Raw genomic sequence first — 25,436 nt, 5'->3', positions numbered from 1 at the left:
AACCTGGCGAAATCGTGTCTGCGAGATCGGAAGGATTTTTCCGCGTTACAGTCTGCCTCTGTACTCTGCGTAACTCCGCCGAAGAAATAAAGGCATTTCTTCGCAACTCGCCGAGTAACGATCGCGCCTTGACAGTGCTTGAAGTCCTTTGGAAATAATAAGAGATAAGCTTTTCACAACGTCGGCGTGTCGGTAGATTTATCCGGTTGTAAACCGGAGAAAGCAATATTTCCCTCTCTCATACAGTTGTAAATTATTCGGCGGTGTGACCGCTTCAAATTGTTCGATGTACGCAATTTTCCCGTCATATGAAATGCTCGAATGATGCTAAATACATTTTTACAGTCGCATTTGCATGCCAGAGCAGCGCTTTGTTAAAACATACACAAGTATTTCATCAACCGTCTCGTGCGACACGCAAAGGGAATTGCTTGACGAAAGATCTGCCGAGTTGAGAGTGCCGAGTGCGAAGTTTCCAGACACCCTATAAATAAGCACGTGCATGCATCGTCGCATGTGTATCGCACAAACATACTTATCCGCGAGGCGGATGACGAGGATCGGGATGGAGACGGGGATACAACAGGAGCAGCATGAATATCTCAGTCGGCTTATTTACATATTCCTTCTGCAGATATTCACGGATAAGATGACGTGCGATAGGATCGAACCAGGGCTGCAGTCGAGCGCTATGGAATCCCCCTTCCTCTTTCATTCCTCCTCGCGATAGAAGCACGAAGGGGAAGGAGGGTAGCGAGCGTTGCGAACGCTGGACGCTCCACGTCGTCGTGGAGACGCGTGGGATTTGCCGGAGAGAAAATATATCATGCCATTGTGAAGAGGAATTTCAGACGATGCGAAAAGTATGCCCTTCTTAGCGAGGCAGTCTCGTGGAAGCGATACGTTAACTCTTAACAATCAGTCAAATGTAGCTTTTGTCTGAGTGGCTCTTTGCGACTTCCTACGCACCGACGCAGCTGCAATGTGAAGAGAGAAAAGAAGCGAATTGTTAACGCTAGACGCAGACGTGCTCTAATAATAACTATAACTAAATTTCACACGACTGGATTGCATGAAATAGATTCAGTTGCTAAGAGAGAAGAGAGAGAGAGAGAAAGAGTCTGCAAATGTTACGAGAATCATAAATTGTCAAACGTGAGTAGGCAAATTATAATTTTTAAACATTCAAACGCACACGTCTCGACGAACTTACGTGCAAGCACTTGCGAAGACCCCTTTTGCCGCGGATATTGAAGTTTATTATTGAAATAGCGCGACGACGGCGCCGCAACTTCGACGCTGGCAATAATTTTCACGAACTTCACCATGCACTCCGCGCACGAAAAACGCTAGAGCGCCGAACATCGCGGCGCGAAATAATTAAACGATTCGCCGGCAACTCGAGCATTAAGTAGACTTAGGAGTCTACTTCGCCGCTCTCGCCTCGCGGCGGCGCAATAATCCTCCCAAGAATCTCCAGAAATAGCTTTCGCCGCGACACGAGAGGGACGAGAAAGGGAGAGAGCCACGGTCGGTCGCGCACCGATACTTGCTGCGCGATTCGCGAAGAACGAGCGGGCATAGACTCGTGCCGCGACACGAGAAACAAAAGGCGGACAGCGGCTCCGGCTCGGCTCGACTCGCCTTTCGCCCTTTAATCCACGAGACGCCCATTTGCATGGCTAAATCCTGCGCGCTTCGACGATCCGCGCGACGAGACTGCGACGCGGCATGTGCATGCGCGTCCAATAAAAAGCAACGAAACTGGGTTGTCGTAATAATAGAGAAAGCCGTAACTTTGAGGGCAAAGAAAATGGGTCGTGGATCATGTCTCTTCGTGTCTCAACGACTTTCCGTCGCATGCTCCGCATGCCACAAGATCCTTCAATATTAAACTACGTTCTTATTTTAAATAAGATTCAATCCTCAATCTCGTATATACGCAAAGATTTAGCAGGTCGTAATTTTATATAGTCGTTGAAAAACTTAGTTAGTTTTTCTTGCCTTTTTTTTTTTTTTTTGTTTGTAAAAATAGCAAAGCATTTTATAAAGCAGCCAGTTCTTTTACGTTCCACCTCAATTTATTCGTTCTCGAACACGCTCTTCGGAGTTCTAGCGATTGGCAGATGTTTTCAAGATGGCGCAATCTTGCTAAAATAAAGAAAATATATCTTCCGCCTCAGACACGAAAAGAACTGATGGAAAGCGATATCGTACATTTTATTCACATCGTGGAAAATGGTCTCGTTTTGTTATTCACGAATGGAAGAGAAATAATATTTACCTCGCTGCGTGTATAACGTCAGATGTAAGCGTCAGATTTAAGCTTTATCGCGTATACGAACGATGTTGTACGTATGCGCTGACGACTATAGTTCATGTTTTACAGTTACTTGCACGAAAATTATCGCACTCTCATTATCTTGAGGTAGCGTTTATACCTCGATAAACCAATGTTACGGGCTTACTTGCGGCCACAACTTGTTACTTTTATGCAAAAAATATAAAATACACTGCTCAAAATAAATATATCGCACCATCCCTCCCGTAGTATCGACAAGAGTCCTTCCCATGAAAGAAATTATCATAATAAAAATAAATAAATAAAACATAAATCCGGTGTATTCGGAAAACTTGCGTCAAAGATCGAGAGATGAATCTTTGAGGATGCTTATTACTTTCGCGGGAATAAACTCCCGCCACAGCATCCGGAGAAATATTTTATTCAGGAGTCACGTCGGCGGCAGTCAATGGCACTCGCGGAAAAATCGCGATGACACACGGGAAATGGAGATGCTGAAGGAATGCGATCGACTACAAAGGAGCAACCGATTCCCGAACTGAAGTGGCACTATCCTGTCGACAGATACGCTATGGCGCTTCGGCATGACAGAGTCGAAATGCGCACAATAGTAATTCGTCACAGCAAGTGAATAGTCGAAATGGTTGCACCGCGCGGGTCACTGAAATTCCAGCAAGAATCGTTCCATGAACGTCCGTCTGACATTCCGACCCGCTGCCCCGTCAAGCCCCGACAAATGTAATCCTCTTACAGACCATTCTGAGTAGTTACATGAAAGGTGCGGTGTAATTACGCCGTTTGTACGTCGGGCATTAAACTAGCGATTTTCTAAACGGCGAAGAAGACTAAAATGAGAAAATTAAATCGACCTGAAATATTCATATTAATACACAATTAAACGTAAGGTTAATTAGCAAGTAATAAACTCTAAGTTTAACAAACCTGTAATGAATTTTCTGCTTTTCAGTCTCTCTCTCTCTCTCTCTCTCTCTCTTTGAACATAATACAGGAAGACGAAAGCGCGGACGCAAAACTGTCGCGCGTAAAAAAAAGGAGGGGAAATGGAAAGCTAGCGAAAGAGACAAAAGGCGGAGGAGATGGAGTTTGCGACAGGAGTGACGGCACCCTTCTTCCGCGACGCTGCCATACAGACGAACACGGACTACTTTAAAAGGATTTATGTGTGCCAAACTTCTTTGTCGTGTGGCAAACCGCGTAATGGTACCCAAAGAAGACGACAGATTTTTTGTCGCTCCCGTGTTGTTCTCACACGCGCGTGTCGTTCGTGCGGGATTCCATGCGAAGGAGATAAGAAAATCGAAAGGAATTGTATACGATGCAGCGCGCGCCGTCGTTTACAAAGCAAAACAGTTCCTGAATGTGAAAAAAACATTCGAGCGGCAAAAGCGAGCCTCCACGAAGACGAGCGCGAAATTCACACAGCTGCGACGAGCAATTAGCGATTTCACCGGCGGTACTAATTGATCATCAAGAATAGAACGCGCGCACTGGGACGTCCAAACGCCGCTGCTCTAATTAAATGCATAATTCATTTTCAAACTAATAAAAATTCAATTTTCAAATAAAAAAAAATTAATTTAGAAATGCTAAGAGATTTCTTCGACGACAAAGAAATCATAATATAATTAAATTGTCGTAATGTCGCGCGACAGCAAAGGGGAGATCGTTTTCCGACATGAATCTCCTAGAAGCGTCAAACTCTTCGGCGTTCCCAATGCAGGTCTGGGAAGCTGGCTCGGAATTCGCTACTTCGACCGGCACTCCAGCTACGTGCTAATCCGAAGATGCTGGCGATTAGCAGCGAGAGATCGGGAGAACGGCAAGAGAAGGAGAATGAGAGAGGGAAGAGAGAGAGAGAGAGATAGTGGAAGCGTGATTACGAATTCAGAGGCCGTCGTCACGTCGACAAGGTGACAAGTTCCAGTTATCGAGGTTTCAAACGGGCCACCTGTTTTCCCGCTCGATGTGACTGTATTCGAACTGACGTTCCATTGCGCTTAAATGAAATACTAGAGTGCGATAGACATATACATACGAGTGAGCGTATCGTTTACACAATCGCAAAAATCTGTGCGCTTTAAACGCCAAGCGAGGCTTTTTCGAGAAGGAATCTTCAAATTTTCGTTGAACATCTACTTCGCTCGGCATAAAATCTATTTTACTGTCGCTATCCTATAATTATACCATTTGTTTTAATCGCCCCGTGCCTACGCTCTTGCAGTCGCATAGGTCGAAAATAACTCACGGAGCGTGTCATCAACTCCTATCCACGTCCCATTTTTCAGCGTATGATTTTGATTTAAGGTCGACATGACAGCTCACTCATACAATGGACGAACATCAACGAAAACATTCCTATCTCGATTTTTTTTTTTTTTTTTTTTTTTTTCAGAGCGCCGACTTTACAACACGGCAGCCCGCACATTCGGCAACGCGCAAACGTTGTAACTGTTCGCTTAACAAATAGGCATAACGACATATAAATGAATGAAATTTTCGCGCAAAATTCGCGCTATATGGGTAGCGATATACCGTACCGATCTGTCAGACAGTTATTTCACTTGCATTCTTTCCCAATTTATCGCCAGCAATTTCTTTTATTCGAACTTTTATCCGAACAACGTTCGGAACCCCATTTAAACAATTTACAAAACTAAGGCTGCAAATATAATTTTCTATTGCATTCCCGCGTGGAAATGCATCAAAATTCTTTCCATTCCATTTACACAAAACCTTGCTCTCCGCATCGTATTGTGCTCTTGTAAAAATATGTTTTTAAATTTCTAGACAGAAATCTAATAGGGAAGTTGCACGTGAATGCGACTTGCATCATCGCTCGTCTCGCTGCCTAATCCTGAAAACGAATGTCGCGTGTCAACACGCGCGAGACTACGCACGTCAGAGTCACCGGGTAACTACGTTAGGTACACGCCGTCGATGCGATGCTCCACGTATGCGCGGAGCGCGTATTTCCAGAACACTCGGAAAGAGAGAGAGATAGAGAGAGAGAGAGAGAGATGGAGGGGGAGAGAGAGAAAGAGAGAGAGAGAGAGAGAGATCGGGGAAGCTGCTGGCGCCCGATGCGGCGCGTTAATGACAGGAAACCGGCAATATGAACTTGACGGCTCGGTACCGCACCACGTACCGCAGTAACGTACCGACAAACCACAGGCCCCCGCGCCCCCCCGGTTTCTGTCACTGTCTCCCGTCGTTGCACCACCCCCCGCCGACTCGGTTACCTCACCCTCGTCATTAACCGTTGCGCGTCGACGAACCTCGCTTCAAGATACACGCCACCGGCACGGGCAAGTTCGAGTGAATAAAACGCGCATATATCGATTGCAGCGCAGTATTTCTCGATTTAACTTTACAAATCAGCTAAATAACGCGCGTGCAATGAATGGAAATAAACTAAGTCGACGCGAGGCCGTTTATTTGAATGAGTAAGTAAGTTTTACGATCATTTTCTAACCCGAGCGGATTATCTTAAAGTCAAAGCATACGACGTATCGCGCTAGCGTCGAACAAAAAGCGGATCATACGACCGCTCGAGAAAAACAGCAGCTTAAAACGCGTTCATTCGATATAACCACTCGTTAGCAGCGAAATTACAGCTCCCGTGCCTTGCAATTACCTTCAATATCGCGACTTTCAGTCTCTCCGCCTCTCTATCTTTCGCCGTCGTTTACAGCGTCGGCGTTAAATTGGAACGCGGTTAATTATCATCTGAGCGGCGGGAATTAAACATTTTGCTTTCTATCGTGCTATGCGGCGAAAGAATTGCAAGCTGACCGGTACGGGATATGATTCGTGCACTGTGTAGGTATATATAAAAACATTTTCCTAAACGAGTTATGCGACAAATACAATAAAAGCTTGAGTGTAAAGATGAAAAGAGTGATTATATATAATATCATAACAATCTATAATATAATTGCATTAATAAAATATTAAACTATATTATCTATATAATTATGTCTAATTTATATAGCTGTTTCTAACTTTAATTATCCAGAGTGAAACGTTATTCACTAATGATCATTATCAACTGGATAAAAATAACGTGTAGCTCTTACATTTCTCATTGTTCAATATCGTAAGCGTTAGTTATGCGAGTTTCTATATGAACAAACCCGAAGTTGAATACGGTGGATGTTGCGAGAGGATAGTGCGAGAAAGGTGGTCCGAAAGAGAGAGAGAGAGAGAGAGAGAGAGAGAGAGAGAGAGAAAGAGGAAGAGAATGAGTACGTGAGAGAGATCGACAGAGAAGTAGACGAAACCGCCCATGGCGAGGATAAAGGCGAATCCTCAGCCACCCGACTCTAACTAACGTCATTAGGTAATTAGATACGTAGACCGCATGCCTCTTGAGGTTGCGTGTGGGTGAGTGTTACATTTCCGGCGTGCAAGAGAGCGACAGTGAACCCCCAACACGTTGGAGAAAGAAAGTTTGTTTGCGATGGATAGTCATCGGCGATACGTGCTGAGTAATTAATGAAATGTTAAATATAACGCTGCGAGATACTTTCGAAACGTGTGTCACGTGCAGACTACGCTATGTCATATGTTAAATGCCATACATATCGGCGACCGAAAGCATTTAGAAACGGAATTCGTTAATATATTAGAATGAACTAATTATAATTGCTGATTAAATCGGCCGAGTTTAAATTGAAATCGCTATTTTAAGAAAAATAGCACAGAACCTTGGAAATACGGTATTGCGCAATATTTCGCAAGCTTTAAAACAATAGTATAATTCTATTCCGTGCGATATTTAAACTGATGTAAGAGTACAAACGTTATTTGAACATTAAAAATACACAATCAAACATATTAAACGTAATAGATTTTACAATATAACATTATATTATAATAAATTTAAAAACAAAATAGTACGAATACATATTATAATGTTAAAAGCACTGCACATAATTATGACAAAAAAAAGTTTCAAACACATAATTATAACAAAATTTGAGAAACTTGAAAATTATGATTTAACAATATAATCGATTTTTGGGAACGAACAATATAAAACGACACGGAGAAAGAATAACTGGTTAATTCTAAACTTCGACACTTTTCGTTCTATCGATCGCCAGTAGGAAATTCTACGTCCTTCGTATGATGGTTTCATTCAAGGTGATTGCACACAATATTTCCCTACGGCCGTAATAGCGCGTCATTTGGTTTCGAAAGGAAATACTCACATTTTCAATATCGATCGGAATGCGATAACATGCACGATTACTCGGCGCGCTTAAGACACGATAATCGACAATGACCAGAATAAACAAAAAAACATTTTGAAGAAGATTAAAGCATCATTATTCTATGAGAAGCGTTTTTACATCGCGGCACTTGAAAACAAAAGCGGAATAATATTACACGAGTAGTGTCCACATCATGCACACTTTAATATGATTCTTTCTTTGCGTCGAATAAATATGTCAGAGACATATATACACGCGCGCACACACACACACACACACACCGCATAAATAAAGCACGCAGCAGCAGACGGTCGCGCTTAACGGCGAAAGTGCAAGCTGCATGCAAACTGACGCAAACGTGCGTGATCCTAGAAAATATACAGCGCCGGAGCGGAATGACCAAAATGCGCAGAGCGAGCTGAAAATACGCGGTGACGTCGCGCCTGTGTCTCATCCGCGTAAAACCGAATAAACCCACGTAACTCCGGCGGGAATGCGGCATAAGTGGGTGAGTACGTACGCTAAAGGCTCTGACAATTCGCGGTAAGGCGGCTAACGATAATTTCTAACTGGCGTCACGTGCCGACGATATAAATCACACCCCTCCTCCCCGCCCACGCCATCCGCAACCCCCCTCCCCCCCTTTCCGATCCCTCGGCAGAACTCGGCCCCCGCAATTACCTAATACGTCCGCCGCGTTATCCCTAGACACCATCGGCACGAATCTCGCACCCCATCCTCCAGCCACCCCCCCCCTCCACTCACCCTCCCGACCAACCCCGCTAACTTACGTCCCGTCGCCCAATAATAGATCTAGACAGCCGCGGCCCGTGATGGATTCCCCTAAATCACCGTACCGCTCGTCAGTGAGGAGAAATTGCTCGTCGCAATTCCTTGGCTCGCGGGGGGCTCCTCGCGGGGAAGAAAGAACGGCCCCGGAGCTATCGTTACTCGGTTTCTTTTTCCCGTGAAACATATCGCCATCGCGCCGATTGCGGAATCGTCGAGCGCCTTCGCTATCGATCATTACGCCGCCGCTGAATTTTATAAAGTCACTGCACGTCGTTAGTGTATACAGTTACCTCAAAGTACCTCGATTTCGCCGAGGTCAACGTCTACGCGATGTTATTTCGCGTCGATGCGAAAAGCGACGGAGTAAAGTAAACGGTTTCGAGAGAGCGATACCACATCGAAATTAGAATTCACTCTTCGTACTTCCGGCGAACACTTTCGCGAAGGGAAAAGACCCGTCGGACGCGTCTCCGAATGACATCGTCGCGGTAAGCCGATAAACCCACATCCTGAAGACGTCGCGGGGTTACTTTCGTCGCTGTCGGACGCCGGTAAGCTAATGCCGAGACACGATCGATCCTTAAGTGGAACGCACAAGACGGCCGCGTAATCCTACGGAAAGTCTCACGTGCCACATCATTCCTGTCGTGTGAGACCATTCTTGATGCTATGTATATGCCCGGATCTTTCTCTCTCTCTCTCTCTCTCTCTCTTTCCGTCTCGTTCTCTCTCGTATTATTTACCAGGATAAGTATTCGCGTTACTTCGCCCGTAGGATATATAAACGGGATACTCAACATGCATTTTCTCGAAGAAACGTGGAATATGGGCTTCGAGACTCGCTAGAATTGTGAAAACCGACAATTTTCGTGAGCGCTCTTCGCCTTTGAGACATTCGCAAGGAAATACCCACTAGTCAATTACGAAATCGTTATTTATGTCGATAGATCTCGAAGTGCCTCTTCAAATAACTCTGATTTTTCGTGCAGCACTATTCGACAACATTTCAGAGTTTCTATTTTATTCGGTCTCTAAAAATAGGAATCATATTCTTTTACGGCGCAAAAATGATGTCAACTATAAAAAATTGAAAGCTATTTTTTAATAAACTTCAAAAAAAATGGGTATTGCACATGAGTGTGGAGGTGTATCGATTTAAATGGTCTCGCATACAACCGATGTTATAAGTGAGTTACGGTTGCGTTAGCGTTGCGACGTTATCTCTCCGCAACAATCCACAAAAAAAGACAGATACAAATCTCGACCCGATTCTCTTTTGCTATTACATTATTATCGCTCTACACAACTACGAGTAAATTATTTTGTCTAACATGAAAACAATTGGACAATCAGGAGAGTAAAGATACACTTAAGGAACGCATTTAAGAAGAATGCATGCCGCGAATCTTTTCCGCGGAGAATGCAAAATCGAAATCCATCGACACTAAAATCCACCGGCCGACCAACGTTCGCACGTTCAAAATCGGATTACCAATTTCCGCTCGACCGAGTCCGGAAACCACCCATTCGTCGTGCGAGCGATTTTCCATCGAGCAAGCCGCGAAAATTCACTCGTAGCTGTCGTTGTCACACCACCGCTCGCATCCTTCTTTCAATACTCTAGCGGGCAGCATTTCTCAAACTGAGATACGCGTGAAAGGCAAGTGAAGGATACGTCTTAAAAGTATACAAAAAAAATGGAATTTACTTCAATTTAAATATCCTTTAATATTCATTACCGTTCATTATTGATATCATATTTATATATCATGTTGTATTTATTATATTATTAATTTTATTTTCAATATTCTAGAATGTAAGAATTTTAGCGTCTAAAAAATAGACAGTGGAATGATAAAAGGTGATAAAAGTTTGAGAAACCCTGTTCTAGCGCGCGTAACTGCGCGCCGAAGGAGTCGCTTGTCTCGCGGCCCTCGAGGCACGTCTTCACAATGCTGCATTACGATATCATCCCCCCATCCCCTTTTGCATCCTCTTTTCTACATCGCACCCCCTGATCTTCCTCTCTTTCACGCCCCTATTTCGTCTACGACGAAATTGCACTCGAAGGCTGAAGTATACGAGACGCATGATGGAAGGCGATCCTCGAGAACGAGATCGAAAGTAGGCCCGCAATGTGCATAAAAGGAAGCGAAACGAGATTTGCGTTCTCACTTTGAGAAGGAAAGAGCGGGAGGGAGGGGGGAGAGAGAGAGAGAGAGAGAGAGAGAGAAGCGAGTAGAGAGCATAGGTGTTCCTTTTCGAGCGCTCTTATCCCCCGCCGTGGAAACTCTATTACGCGGATTTGGGTCGCGCATTATGCAGATCGCTCGAGTCAATCCGCGTGTAAGCTCTCGTTACTTACGGATTTTAATTACGTCGCGAGGTATTATTATGCTTTATCGGTTAGTTTATAACGCGATGAAGATGTGGCGAATAATATTATGAACGTGCATACAAATCTCGCGCACTCCACACTAAAATAATGAAATAAAATATATATTTAAATATGCCAGCATACATATTAACGTCGCATGCGATTTACTTTTTGTTTGCGTATAATTGCGTTTCCTCGTTAAACTTTACGACGTTCACTTAGCACGCTGAATATCGTGCGAACAAAAAGCTCTCCATCTCGAACGTAAAATCTCCGACAAATTATCAAAGCAAACGATGCGGTCGGACAATTTAGCTCACGCGTGAGTCGCTCTTTTCGCGCGTACAATTCAGCTCGTCGCAATCTTTTTATTCCGGATCAGAAAAAAAGAACGCAAGCCGACTCGTAGAATATTGCCGATAAAACCGTGTTGTGCGACGGATACGCTGTTGCCGCAAGAGCCCTGTTGTTTCGTCGGCTCGTAAAGAAGAGGATCGGTGCTGCAGGAGCGAAATCCAGCGCGTATCGAACTACATTGAGCTGTATCAACCGGGATCGGGTACGGCCCGCGCTCGTAAAATTCGAACTCAACGGATGCGAGTACACAGAGTCCAACACACACGACCCGGATATTACGACGTAAGTACTCGCATCATATTACAGTGATCTTCCAGCATCGCGAGCATTTACGCGATTACTCGAAAGATTATTACCGTGTTTACTATCGAATAAAAGGATGACTTTCGCGAGATCGTAGAAATTGATCCTCTCCTATCCGCTTTTTATAATTTAACCGGCGATTAAATAATTTGGCCGAAATAAAATTGCATCGTGACCACAGATGATAATGAGATTCTCTCAAAAATGGAACAATAAAAATTGGAAGAGTCAAAAAAGGAAATCTAATTTAATCTGAGAATAATGATACTTATTTTTACATGTACTTTTAAAACACATTTGCTATGCGCTTTTTATTCCTAAATATTATGGATATAGATGTCTTTATTATTTTATAAAAAAAAAGAAAACACATTAAAAGACTAGAACGAGTATATTAAGGAGACTACAATGATTTCTGAGGACTAAAAAAATCCAAACACGATCGTTCCCGGATTAATTGTAGATATCATATGTGTATCACAAGGCTCTTTACTCGTATTAATTTCGCTAGTTCCCGCATACAAACGTTCGCAATAGAAAGGAATCGACTGGAAGCTAGTCCGCACTAAGCGAGAACGCCACACGATGCAGAGTGCCGAGTAGCTTGGTCAAACGCGGTCCTAGAGGAACTCTCGAATTCTCGAAGAAGCATGAGTAACGTGTGAGCAAGGGTTATGTGACGGTCGGTCAATGCGGTCGCAGCACAAGCGGCGGTTCTTCGCTACAATTTAACTTGGCATGAGAAACTGTTGAACGCGAGTTTCCTGATGAATATACCACGGTGGAGTTTGCCGAGCTTATGTGTTCATGTGTGCGGCTACATGTTAGCGCACGAATTATGTCACGTATGACGTTGGTATAATTATGTATACTCAAACGAGACAAAATTATCGCTGTCATTACAACGCCGTATACACACAATATTTTCGCGCTTTAATAGCGCGAGGATAAAGGTAAATTCCAACGTCCACTTAAAACGAAAATACTAGCGTTACCATTTTAACGCAGAATACGCGCGTTCCGAAAATAAACTGCCTACCCGCAAATCCGAATTTTTTTTTTTTTATTTTCTAAATTCAATTGCGTATTTTTCTTCTCCGGAATCCGCGTAACGAACGCAAATAGGGAACGAGAGTTAAATAAAATGCTACGTGTCGAGGAGGAAAATTTCAATTTCTCGCCCGCGAGAGGAGGTAGGAAACTCGCGAGTTTCCAGCCGCGATACGATGTATCGGATTTGGCGATGGCGGGTTGATGCACACGTCACACTTGGTGAACGCGCGTAGGAAAACAGGGGGAGATGCGAAGAGAAACGAGGGACGCATTGAGTCCTCGTTCGGGAGTTTACGTCCATTTTCATTTCGACGCGTCGCCAGCCTTTCACCCGGCTGCTAGCGCACCGAAGTTGCCGTTCGGCGAATTCGCCAATGAAATACGAGGGGTGATTAAACGGAGCGATCGTGGTGCCCGACGGTATATACGGGGGACCAGGGAAAGGATTACGTACGTATGGGAAAAGACCGGTGGTTTCGGAGCCGCTCAAAAGCGACTACGACGTCCGATAATTATCTCCCGCGGCGACGCTCCATTTTGATTAACAGCGGCATTTCGTTTAAAGTGATGTTACTTGATTCAATTTACGAATATGGCCTTCTAAATGTCTGCCGACGATCACGTTAAATGCGAGTGGAATGATGCGAATAAAATGGGTAAATATTCATGTCGCGTCTTATCTTGAAAATATCGAAATATCCGGAAAACAAATTGCGCGTCTGCGTAATGCAGTCCTTTTCACTTCGAAAACTATTTAAAAACTAAACAACAAATTATAGCGAAAGCACAGAATAAATCAACGCTCTCTTATTTCTGTAAAGTTTCCGAGCGAGTTATGAAATGATGGTAAAATGAATATTCAACCTGTTTTATTGCATGAGTTACTGCAAAATTAATGTATACATTATTCTATTTCACAGTTCGCCTAAAATCGACAGATGGAAATTATCTCAATGTTTGTGTAAATAACATTAAATGCTAAAAGATGTTTGCGAAAGGTAAATCTGAAAGACGATATTTCGCACCTTATCCCGACCTTTTCGAATAAAATCCAATCGAATCTGACACGACTGCATGCCCACGCGCACGGCATTTCTCACGTAATATGCGCGCTACATTAATCGTAGTGCGCCTGCGAGAGCAAGTATTGCGATAACGAGCAAAAAAGCAGATCCAAAGAGGAGATTTCCATCGAGTGCGCGGTTCCCCTCGCCGCGCCTCACCCGTCGCTCTGTTGACGTTTCCTTCGAGTCTCCTCCGGCGAAAGGAGGAAGGAGCCGTAGATATACTCGTTGTGGGGAAGAATGACCCATTTTATCGGAAACGTAAATACGGAAGGGACGGAAGGCGCGGCGAGGAAAAGGGAGCGGAGACTACCGCATATCGTTACGAAATGAGTCGCGCCGTCACTCCAGCCTTCAAAACGTTTGAACGAGGCACTTAACGTAATTACTTCACTTGACGAGCTGCGAAAGCAATTGTCATAGAGACCGTACCCCGACTATTGGATCCTCGTGTCAATAAGAATTTTTTAAGTGCAAATTATAATTTCAGCAAAAAAATTTCTAAAGAAACAGCATCTCAAGATCTGCTCAAAATTCACGTTCGGAATAATATTAATCTTAGCATGATTTCATCTCAAAAGTTCGATATAGAATTTTCTTTGATAAATTTATGCTAAGAAAATTGCAAGTTCATTGTGTGATGCTTGCAAATCGATGGATAAATATATTACGAACGAGTGATGAACATTAATTTTTATTATAATAATACAGACTTTGATTTGAATTTCCACGATACAACATATAGATCGATTAGTCGTTATAAAAGTATGATTTTCCGCAGCAACGTCAATCGACTTTCTTTTCGCAAAATGAGTAAGAGATATGAACAGTCCCGTCAGTTTAAGCGTCGTAAAATCGTGATTTGCGCGAATCCGGAGAGCGCGTAAATCTTTCCTCAGACTCATGCATTCGACCGAGCCGTCAAGAAAGGTAACGACCGTTCTTGCGAACTTCTTGAGCGCGAATTTTCCATTCACAGGAAGTGAGAACCGCGGATATCCGACGAATATTCAGTGAAACGTGAATTTGCTCGCACGGTGTTTTTTAATTTGGCGAAACTGGCGCGCACTCAAATGGCAAATTTTCCGGCGGCACACAAGATTACGTGTTCCAACAGATCAAACTATTACCAAATTAGATTCGCTCCCCGAGTTCAAACTATCTTGGCGCCACGTACGATCGTGCTTAGCAAACTTTGCGGATCTTCGTACGACGCGCCCGCCCGTCTTGCCTCTCCCGTACTCGCGCGGCAAGTTTCGCGCTCCAACTACCGCACGGCTCGGGATTACATGTGTGCCAATTAAACGCACATAACGCACGTGTAGGAGAGGCAGGCTGCAGGATATCGGTTGTGCCGTGCCGCTGGCGATAATACGATTCTTTCGCTACGTGCTCGCCGAGGCGCGGCAGCTCGAGCACGAAGGCGGATGAGACGAAACGGCGGCGAGCTGAAGGAAAAGCAACGAAGGGCTGGAGAGACGCGGAACGGGTGAGAAAATTAGGTTCTCGAGCCAGGGAGTGGAATCGACCCGATCATCCGATCAGGTGGAAAGGGTAGGTTTGTTCGGGGATCGCGCTATGTCACGTCGCGGAGCGGGACACCCTCTCACGTTCTCTCTCTCTCTCTCTCTTCCCCTTTCTCTCCTCTCTCGTCCGCTCTCCTTCTCTCTCGCTCGACACCTGTCGATCGAAGGATTAAAGAGGAGATACCCCTGTAGACAGTCAGGGATTTAAAGCACCATCCACTTCCCCCGCGAAACGTTTACCAAGCGGCGGAGGACGCGGAGAGAGGAAGAAAGGAGGGCGAAAGCGTGAACGGAGGCAGCGAAATCGCGCTGAGCGCTCCGGGTTTTCGGTGAGGATACTGCCCCCTGTTTACACGGCAAACGTAGGAAGTAATTCATCGTGGCTCGTCGCGACTAAATACATTCCTGATTCACCGAGGCCACGGTGTGTGTCTCTATCCTTCGCCGTGCTCGGGAGTATTACTCGTGCCCGGTGGTAAGTACCCTCGTTACTGGCTGCCGGAGGGTTCGTTACCTCGAGGAACCCCCGTGAGAGCTTTGTCTTCGGAGACACGCGGAGTACGCGGATGCTTAGAATTCTCACAGCGCCATTGTCGAGATTACGAATATAGAGCTCGTGACGCGAAGGCTGATTTTCGCACAATCGACGTAATTGCGCGAGAAGATGCAAATTGGTCAGCAAATAACAATCTTAGTCATCGGAAGTGTTCGGAATGCTAAAACTCGATAAGCTCATATATATATATATACATATATACATATATGGCATTTGTCACACTATTCATAACATTTTTGCGACAATAGTTTTGGACCGTATAAAAAAAATCGCGAATAACAAAACTAACTCGATCTTCGGCAGCGTGATTCAATGGATTTCTCGTCTCGCGGCGATTAATCGAAAAAAAACTCACCATAGTGTCTTTGATATGATCAACTGGTTGCAGTAGGACCGCCGTGGTACCGAGTGTCCTATGATGCTGCTGCTGCTGCTGTTGCTGCTGCTGCTGCTGCTGCTGCTGGTGATGCTGATGATGATGGGGGTTGCAGTTAGTAACGATGTTGCAAGAGCAGGTGCAGGCGAGATTGCAAGCCTGCTGAGCACCGAAAAGATGTCCCACTAGCCCCGGGGTGATCGCTGCTGCCGCCGGATTGTTAATGCCGTTTAGCAGGGGCGGGGGCAGGGGCACCGCACCACCCGGGACGAACGGGTACGAATGAAAATACGTGGTGATGGGGGAACGTGCCTCGTCAGCGTCGATGAACGTCTCCGCGAGCCAGGACTTGCTCGTAGGAGGATACGAGAAGAGTCCGCGATGCGCCGCGGCCGCAAACGACTGCTGCAGGCTCCAAAGGGTACGAGCGCGTTCCTGCGCGCGTTCCAGCGAAACGGCCTGGTAGCGAGTTTCCGTTTTGCACGAGCGATTCCACTCAAACGTGGGCCACCACAGCTTGAACCAGCACCCGCCCTTGTTCTCCTCCCGCCGGTCCCCGTTCAGGGACACCGCTTTTCCTCGTGTCTCTCTTATTTTCGTTGCTTCCTCGTCGTCCTTCCCTTAGGACAGGACGCTCGACCAACCGTTATATTTTCTCTTCTTCGCTCGGTGGATCGACCGATGCACGTGTTTTCGTTATGAGAGAAAGAAAGAGAGAGAGAGAGAGAGAGAGACGGTGAGAGCCGATCTCAATAGAGCAGCGACGAGAGAGTAAACGTTCGATTGACAATCGGTATCGCGGATCTCGATCAGAATACGGCGATCGATAGTAATCGACTCCAAGCGTAATCGTTCGGACGTGAGACGCGCGCGGTGAGAGTAAATCTTTGACTTGCCAAGGCTCGCGAGAAACTTTGGTGTCGTACGTACGCGAGTACACCAAGCAGACTGGATTCTACTTACGAGCTAGACGACATATACATACACATGTAAAATTACACGTACGCTACTCTTATTACGAATATCGATACAACGACGAGATGTGTGTAATCTAAGCGGTATCTACACATGCAGCCGAGACAGCCAGAGGAGATCCCTAAGTGAACGTGTGCGTGGGTTTATCTTAGAACGAAGCGACGAACGCGAACGCGTTGTCGTGAGTGAGCTTCGAATGATTGTCAGCGTGTGAGCGAGCAGAGCGGGGGGGGGGGGGGGGCAAACCACGAGTTAAAGGGGGAGGTCCGCGAGGGCGGATGACGACGGGCGACTGACAGAAAGAGAGGGGAATTTACGCATGCGAATTAAATATGTACTTAGAGTGCGGAAGAGGAGCGCGAGAGAAACGGAGAGAGAGAGAGAGAAAGAGAGAGAGAGACAGAGAGACACCCTCGTCTCTCGCTTCGCACGATTCTTGCTCGTACGTGTAATTGAAACGACGTAGGTACGTGAATTTTTTTTCAATCCTCCTTTCCTATTCTTTTCTACACTTCCTTTTCCTCTCGTTAATCCCTTCTATTAATTCGACGATCGAATGTTACCCTATTGAAAAAACGGTGATACACCTCGAGTTACAATACTAAGAGAGCTAGCTGAAAATGATTGTCACGAAGATTGACAGAGAACAATCCTATCACCGGAAATCCTATCACCGGGGAAAAGAGATCCTCGAGTTCCTTCTTTATTTTATAAGTGGCCTTAATTTTCTATCGCGCTTTGCGTTTCCCTTCTCTTCAAGGTTATCCTGCCGGATTCGAATCACGCGCCAACTATTCGCGGCGCGTTGATCGGATATGTGCGAGGGTTGTATACGTAAAAACGTATGTATACAAGTGTAAATATATATATATATGTATATATATATATATTGATTGTATATATAATATAGATATTGATATAGAGGGCGTATATACACACGTAGAATCGGTACAGAGGCTGGAGATCACATAAAGACACGTAGGTCGATCGCTCGACCTCTTATTTCGTAATAAACACGTACATTACTGCCCCGACCGAGAAAAAGTCGCAAACGCTTTCCCCCCTCCTTCCTTCGATATGTCCCAATCCACTACAGTTACAATTGATTGTCTTGACGCGATTCTCTTTGTTCCTCGACGGTCACCTACGGCGCAGATGACGCGATTGTTTATTAATTCTCTTTTTCTTTAATTTACTCTTATCTGTTTAAGCCTAAGATTTATTTACGACGAGACTCGCTTTACACGCATACGTACCTAAAGAAAAGAGAAAAGAGAAAATCAAAATTTTTCCTTTTATTACTATTACTTGATTTCTCTCAAAGTCTCGCGAGGTTATTCTCGATAATTTAACGTCCGAACGACTACCATTTAGAAGTGATTTAATTAACGATACTCTTAATTGCCCGAAGCAAAAAAACGAAGCGATCGATGTCTTTTTCCGCTGTTTTCTTTTTTTCTCTCTCGATCGCTCTTGCTTGAAACTATCGACGAGGAAATTGCTGAAGCGAGACGGTTACGTGATCTCGGTCTCGCGTCTCTTTGCAGAGATACTTATGTATTCGTCTAATGTCAACTCTTGGACTACTCGGTGGGCTTCTCTCGCCTTTTCGCAGCAATCTTTCATTCAGCTTGGCGTATTCTGGCCAGCAGCCATTAGACGACGATCGGAAGGGATTAGGGGAGTCGATAAACAGTTTCTCATGGAACCCAGTACGTCTCTGGTCGACGTGTGTGTGTCACAGAAACGAGTCGATGACGACAACGACGACGGCACCGCGACGATGACGACCTTGAACCTCGCTCGCAGTTCAGTCCGGCAAGCTTCGTTCCACGACAACCGGTGGCTCGTGCTTGGCACACACAGACACCCACACACGGACTCAAAGAGGGGAGACAACAGGGCGCGCAGTCAGAGGGCTGCTTTATGCATGCGTACTCTATTGCAGGCGTACAAAGTGAGAGCGAGGGATGCGTTTAAGTGTGCTCCACGGCGCTGATCACGTGGTCTTGCTTGCGTTGCTTCTTCGACTTCTCTCTTCTTCGCGCTGCGTTTTTTCAGACTGTTGCGAGCGAACGGAAACGGCGAGCGGCGGCGGCGTGGACGAGGGTGGCGTCTATCAGCTCGTACAATCAGCTCGTACGCGCGCGTATCCCGTCGATCGAGACGAAAAAGGATAAACGAAAGCGAGATTGGCCGAGTTTGCTTGCGCGAAGAGAAAAAAGCGGGCAAGGCTGATCGTGGATGGCGCGTGTGTGTCTGTCTGTGTGTGCGTATGTCGTACGAGCGCTTATACCGCGAGCCTCGCGCTTGCTTTTGTCTGCGTGTGTGTGTACGTGTGTGTGCGTTCCGTGGCGGGGTATGTATCAGACTGTGAAAGAATAGCGTGGAAGGAAACAGATGTAGCGAAGACGGAGAGAGAGAGAAGGGAAGAAAAAAAGAGGAAGGAAGAGTGTGTGTGAGTGTGTATGTGTGTGTGTGTTCGTGAAAGAGAGAGTAACTCGGAGGCGGAACGATTAAAGTGCGTCCTACTCGATCGCCTAGCTTGACACAACTGAGGAGCGTCTCTCACGCGCGACGCCGCGTAAGCTTCCGCGCCGCCACCGCCACCGCCGCCGCCGCCGCTGCCGCCGCCGCCGCTGCTGCTGCCGCCGCTACCACCGCTGCCGCGGCCTCCGCCGATTCGGATTACAGCGTATACGCGCCTTTCAAACGTGCCTTTCTCGGCCCCCACCGTGCAAACTGCGACACGCGGCCAATGGGGTGCGAGAGCACACCGAGAGAATGCGAGCCCGCACGAGGGCTGTCGAGTCTGCGCGGCGTCGGCGATAGTAACTCTCGTGAATTCTCTCCCTCTCGGCCTCTTTCACCCTTGCCGCCTCTTCCACGCCTTCACCGAGAACTATCACCTTCCTCTCCTACGATGCTTCGCGAGCCCTTCCAACATCCTCCACCTCTCCCTCCTCCTCCACCCCCCCCCTTGCCCCCTGACATGCTGCACCCCCGGCCGACCCTCCTCCGCGGACGCGTCCATCTGAGATGCGCCACCGCGATCCCGAAACCGCTTCTCCCGAAGTTTCCATCCCCGTTTCCACCCGTTTGCCGCGAAACAAACCTTGCGCGAGAGAGGAAAGAGCTTGTATTTATTATGCGCCCGAACGGATTCTAGATCTTCCGTGAGTGAGCCAAGATTCTACTCGGTTTCTCTCCGCGAGAGAGCACCTGCCATACGTTAGAAAGATTTAAGAAGATGCGCTATCCGACCGACTTCAGATGCATTACATTTAATACCCTTGGCATATTCCAATCTTGATTGTTATCAATTTTCAAAGAAGAACATAGATTTGATGAACATAATTGATACGAGATAATGCGTTAATACCAGAGGATCTCATCGTCGAAGATCCGATATACACACCTAATTCTAATTATTTCCTAAACGCCTAAACTTCCACTGCATGTACTTGACTCTAATTTTTTTCAATGGCACATCTTGAAATTGATACAGGAGCGAAAATGTTCTCGGAGCAGGGTCTGCTCACCGGTGATAATTAGCATAATAGTCGGAGTTTAAGGTTAAACATCAGCAAACCCGTTTCTTTTAACGCGCACCGTCATAGTTGCAGCCGTGCTGCGCGCCGCTTAACGATAGCACTTTCCAGCAAAAGTACATTGAAGAAGTTCAATGGATGGCAATAAAGCACCGGCGTCGCAAATGGCTGCTTCCACTCAGTCCGGCGCGCGTTATAGCAATAGGCCGCGCGCTCTGAAACAACCGAAACTTTCACGTACCAAGTACCCGCGAGTCGAGCAGATGAAAAAGTTTCAGAGACAAATAATGAAGGGAAAACGCGTAAACAGAAGCCTCGTGAGTGCATCCGCCGAGAATGGGAAGCGAGGAATAGCGGTGAATCGCGGATTCTCAAGTCAGGAGCGAGGAAAGAGAAAGACGTAAGTGTGAAGAAAAAGAGGAAGGGCCGCGCATTGCCATTCGTTCGACGAGCGCTCTTCAGCAAGAGTTCGGAGTGTTTGTTCGAAGCGGAGATTACTGTTTTCGCGGAGAAAGAGACGGCGAGTAAGAGAGAAAATACGACGTGAGAGGGAAGATATAAAGAGACAGAGAAATGAAGGAAGGAGAAGAAGAGGGAGGAAGAGAGACGAGAGAAAGAGAGAGAGAGAGAGAGATTCGAGCATAATCACCTACTTCCATCTTGTCGTCCTGACGTCAGAACGGAAACGGCGGAACGGCCGCCTATCGTCGAAGAGTTTCGACGGGTTCGCTGATTGTTCGATCGACAAATTCAGAGCTCCAGAAACAAACCTTGATCGGGATCGATTGCGCGTGCGAACGATTTGCTAGGGCATTTATGAAGGGCACTTCAATAACCGGCTGGAAATGCGGTAACACGATTGCCGTGAAAAGGGAAAATCGAAAGGGCTAATAAATGAGAGAAATGTGTCAACTATTTTATGAAAACTGAATTATCTCCGCGTCAACGCCTAATTACTCTTAATTGCAGTGAAATTAAAATGACTGAATAAAAAAAAAAACCGACCATCGTGTTTGTTGAAATAATGAGACGCGAAAAACGCTCGGTATAACAACTGAGTTTCATTTTAATAAACCAGTACGAAGAATTTTTCTGGAAAGTTCTGTTACATCAGATATGCCTCCGTTTAAAAAGGGAGTTGGTGACGTCAATAGAACGCCATTATAAAGGCTAAAACTGGAGTGTCCGTAGTCATTGTAAATGCTTGCAACTTTCATAAAGGACGCTTTGTCCGCTTGCCGCGGCGCAGGAGTATCAAGCTTGTCATGTAAAATTATGTAAAAACGTACTGTTATGTAAAAACGCATAGCAAATAGGCAAATATTTGCAGATTTTAAATTAGCAGTCCTACTCTTCGAGCACACGCAGATTTATTTCAGCGATTTTTAATAAATTCCATAGCGCACTATTATATGTTTACTATCTACGTTTACATTTTCAAATGTCATTCTGTTTAAACTCGACTTCTATATTTAAAATACCTATCGTCAAACATAGGACTAAAAATGTTATAAAATACGGAGCGGCGAACAATGAAACAAAAATAAAACATTTTAGGCGACTCTATTTGTCGTAGTTTTATAAAAATTTAATATGTCGTAGGTTTACGATAAAAAATTCAGTAATTCTTATTTTATTTTGCGGTCCACATATGAGAGATGTAATCCTCATTGTCGGAAAATTGCAACCCCATTTCCAAATCTTCAAAATTTGAACGCAATTGTCAAATGATATGACAAAATATCATGCAGAATTTTCGGCAAGTTACCCCGAGTTAATTTCACTTTAATTTCACTTTGACTAAACTACGTATCGCACAATCGCTTCAACATTTATTATCGGAGGTTCACCGCATTTTATACATATTTTTAATTACGTCACCGAAATGAAAGCCAACCAAAGTAGCTGAAAGGCAGCCGCGCCTTTCCTTATGGAAACTTTAATTAACTTACTGGAAGCTTTGTGTGCCGCAGAAAACGATGTCAAAGGGACCGGGAGCGCTTACCTGTAACAAAAATTAATACGAGAATTATACATGAAGCTTGAATACACACATCGCCGTTAATTATATATACATAATGCCATAATGCATATGTGATCCAACAGCCGTCAACATTTCTACCGAATGTAGAATAATATAAACAATGAAGAAATAAAATTAACGGTAAAAGCATTGTCTGCGGTTTACCGCAAAATATCTTTTCTGTAATTAATTTATCTATATATTCGTGTACACATACAGATAATGCTTTTTCATCATGTGAATTATATTTATATTTTTTATATTAGATACAGAGATCTTTGAAATATAAATAAACAGATATGTATGGATATACAGAATATATTATGCAAATACACAAATAACAATAATAATAATGATATAATAAATAATGTATTGAAACAATATAGATAATAACGTGGTGAATAAAAAATATACCTACTTTACATCGCTATCGTCGTCCCAATTTAGGAATGAGAAATAATAAAACAGCAATTATTAATTTTCATCAAATGTTAGCGAAATAAAGCTTCTTTAAAGAAATGTGTATTTACAATCACACTACCTACTTAATTAGTATCCAGTCCTTATAATCAACATATCGTGACGGTGACTTGCGTATATACTTAGGAGCATCTTAATGATCAAAAGTACGTGAAAAGACGAAGGCAGAGTGAACTTCCGCGCCCCACCGTAATGTATTTCTTAGTTTGCTTCAGTAAGCGTATCATGCATAGCATACGAGACATATAATTCGCAAACAATGTGCGTAATAAGATATAAAATAAATGCATTTTATTGAAACGCGCATCGTAAAAAAATTAAAATATAAAATTTATAAAAAGTATACTATAAAATATAATACATTCATATTTAATATTTTATACATTATTTAATGATCGTGCAATATCAAATAAATATATCATTTTATCCGATAATGTTTAATTTTACAGGAAATATATTCCCTTTGCAAGATATATTTGATTATGATGTGACGTTAATTTCCTATAATTTAATTATGTTAAACTTTCGAAATACGATGCTCGTGAAGTCTGCTTAAGGACCTAATCGTCCTCAAGACGGAGGCGTATCGCGAAGCCGATAGGAGCTGCGAATTGCTACAAACCAGCCCTAATGTAGCGCTAATAACATCCTAATAACGCACACAGCCGCACATCGCCGGGCGTGAGACCGCCGGGAGTAAGTGCAAACGAAATCGCGAGGAGCGTTAGAGTGATCGTTAATCCCGCCGTGCCGACGACTTAATACGCCGGGCAAACCCGTTTCGCGCCCTCCCAGGGCCGCCCTCCTCTAAGCCCCGGTGAAATTACTTGGGGAGTAAGCAGTATGCAGATCGCGAAATCGCGACGTACGTTAAGGATTAACTTGGGCGCCGGCCTGGTGGGCGGGAAGGAGAGGGAGAGGGTGGGGGGAGGGGCAAAGAGGATCTGCGCGAAATCGGGAAGTCGAAATGCCGCGCGACAGCTGCGGTACTCGCCGTTTAATCTATTTGATGGGCCCCTCGCCCTCTCTTGAACTATTTCTGGAAACCATCGAGCTCTCCCCTGAGTTTAGCGATGGAGCCTCCACGTTTCGACGGCTCCTGTGAAAAATACCAACTCGCGATATTCGCATTATCGCTTCTATTTGCACAGTTCTTAGGTAAAAGGAATGATGAGATTGAAAACCTCGAAACTTGATTGGAGAATCTTGCACCTTATAAGTAAAATAAAATTCTAAAGTTTTCTTTACAGAGAAACATACACAGCAACATAATTTTACACCACAAAAATAAATTATAATACAATAAAGTAGTGTAAGCCTTAATTTCTCGATTCAAATAGATAACAATGTTTTATTTTGCCGGCAAATACGTCAAATTCTTTAAGAAGAAAATGAATTCACTACCGCGCGCATTAATAAAGAACGACAGCAAAACAGTGATTACATATAAACTGTTTCCAAAGCAATGATCTCAAATTATTCAATTTAATATTGATAAATCGCTTACGCGCGCGATCGTCATTCACGCGTTCTCGGCAAAGCTCGATAACGAGTCGCTCCCGGCCTGTTTGATTTTAATAAACGATAAATCGCTCCCGATAATAATCCATTACGATTTCTTGCGCTTACTCCAGGCAATCTTCCCGTCAATCGTGCACACTCGACATCAATCATACGCCGCAATTTAACGGGCGGGACAGCTGCCGTAAACGGATTTGCTGGTGGCGCACCGTTAGCGGATGACCGCAATAATGATTCGTCCAAACAAAATTATGTACCGTCGATTCCAACTGATAATCACCGTCCGCTAAATTCGTTTGCGCATTCCGCGCCGTGTCCGCGTTGAAATTATGAGACGTCGAAAAAAGTCGACATGCTAACCCCTTTTTGGCTCGCGGAAAACTTTTGTTCCCCGGGGAATTCGCTCTCGCGTAAAACTCGCTTCGTTTCCGGCAGAAAAATACCCATGAATTACCCGGTCACTCCTTTTTCGTTGTTTACATATCCCTACGCAACCGACAAATTTGCATGATCAAAAATCATACGGACAAGAGGTCCCGATGAATCGCTAAACTTTGGCGAGATCAGTTTGTACAAACTGCTCGTAAATATAATAAAATTTATTAAAATTAAAATTTTATATCATGTGTATGTTAAAAAATATTATCTTCAATTTAATCAAATAAAACAAATAAAATTGCAAATTTTCTGTTCTCATATATCATAAAATATTTTTCTTCCAGTCAATTTAGCTTTAATTTAATTGTATAATTCAGTTTTTCAGAATTACTCGAGACTCGAATAAACTGGGTGTCAGGTAGCCGAGCGAATTGACGCCGGTTAACGAATTTTCGATATTAATGGGCACAACTCACCGGCTCTAGATCTAAATATGAATTTCCAAATAGCGATCCGATATTCGCGCTAACGAGCGCTCGTCAGATAAACATTTCAATGCGACGAC

General features: G+C 44.5%; 1 protein-coding gene across 12 annotated transcripts in view; it reads right to left on the bottom strand.

Annotated features, from left to right (window-relative positions):
• Positions 1-25,436, bottom strand: part of heph (polypyrimidine tract-binding protein 1 heph) — a 365,110-nt gene that overhangs the window by 180,041 nt on the left and 159,633 nt on the right. Inside the window, exon 1 of one of the 12 annotated variants that reach the window (XM_067358878.1) lies at positions 15,923-19,848. The exons of the other annotated variants lie outside the window; for them this stretch is intronic. Within the exon in view, the coding sequence (XP_067214979.1) occupies positions 15,923-15,925 (3 nt within the window). The 5' untranslated portion in view covers positions 15,926-19,848. Of the gene's footprint in view, positions 1-15,922; positions 19,849-25,436 lie in introns of those variants that run through there. 12 annotated transcript variants of the gene reach the window in all.

This window comes from Linepithema humile, chromosome 7, assembly GCF_040581485.1.
Source record: "Linepithema humile isolate Giens D197 chromosome 7, Lhum_UNIL_v1.0, whole genome shotgun sequence".
Lineage (NCBI taxonomy): Eukaryota > Metazoa > Arthropoda > Insecta > Hymenoptera > Formicidae > Linepithema > Linepithema humile.
The sequence above is the reverse complement of the archived record's forward strand: the minus strand, read 5'-3'. Positions and strand labels throughout refer to the sequence as shown.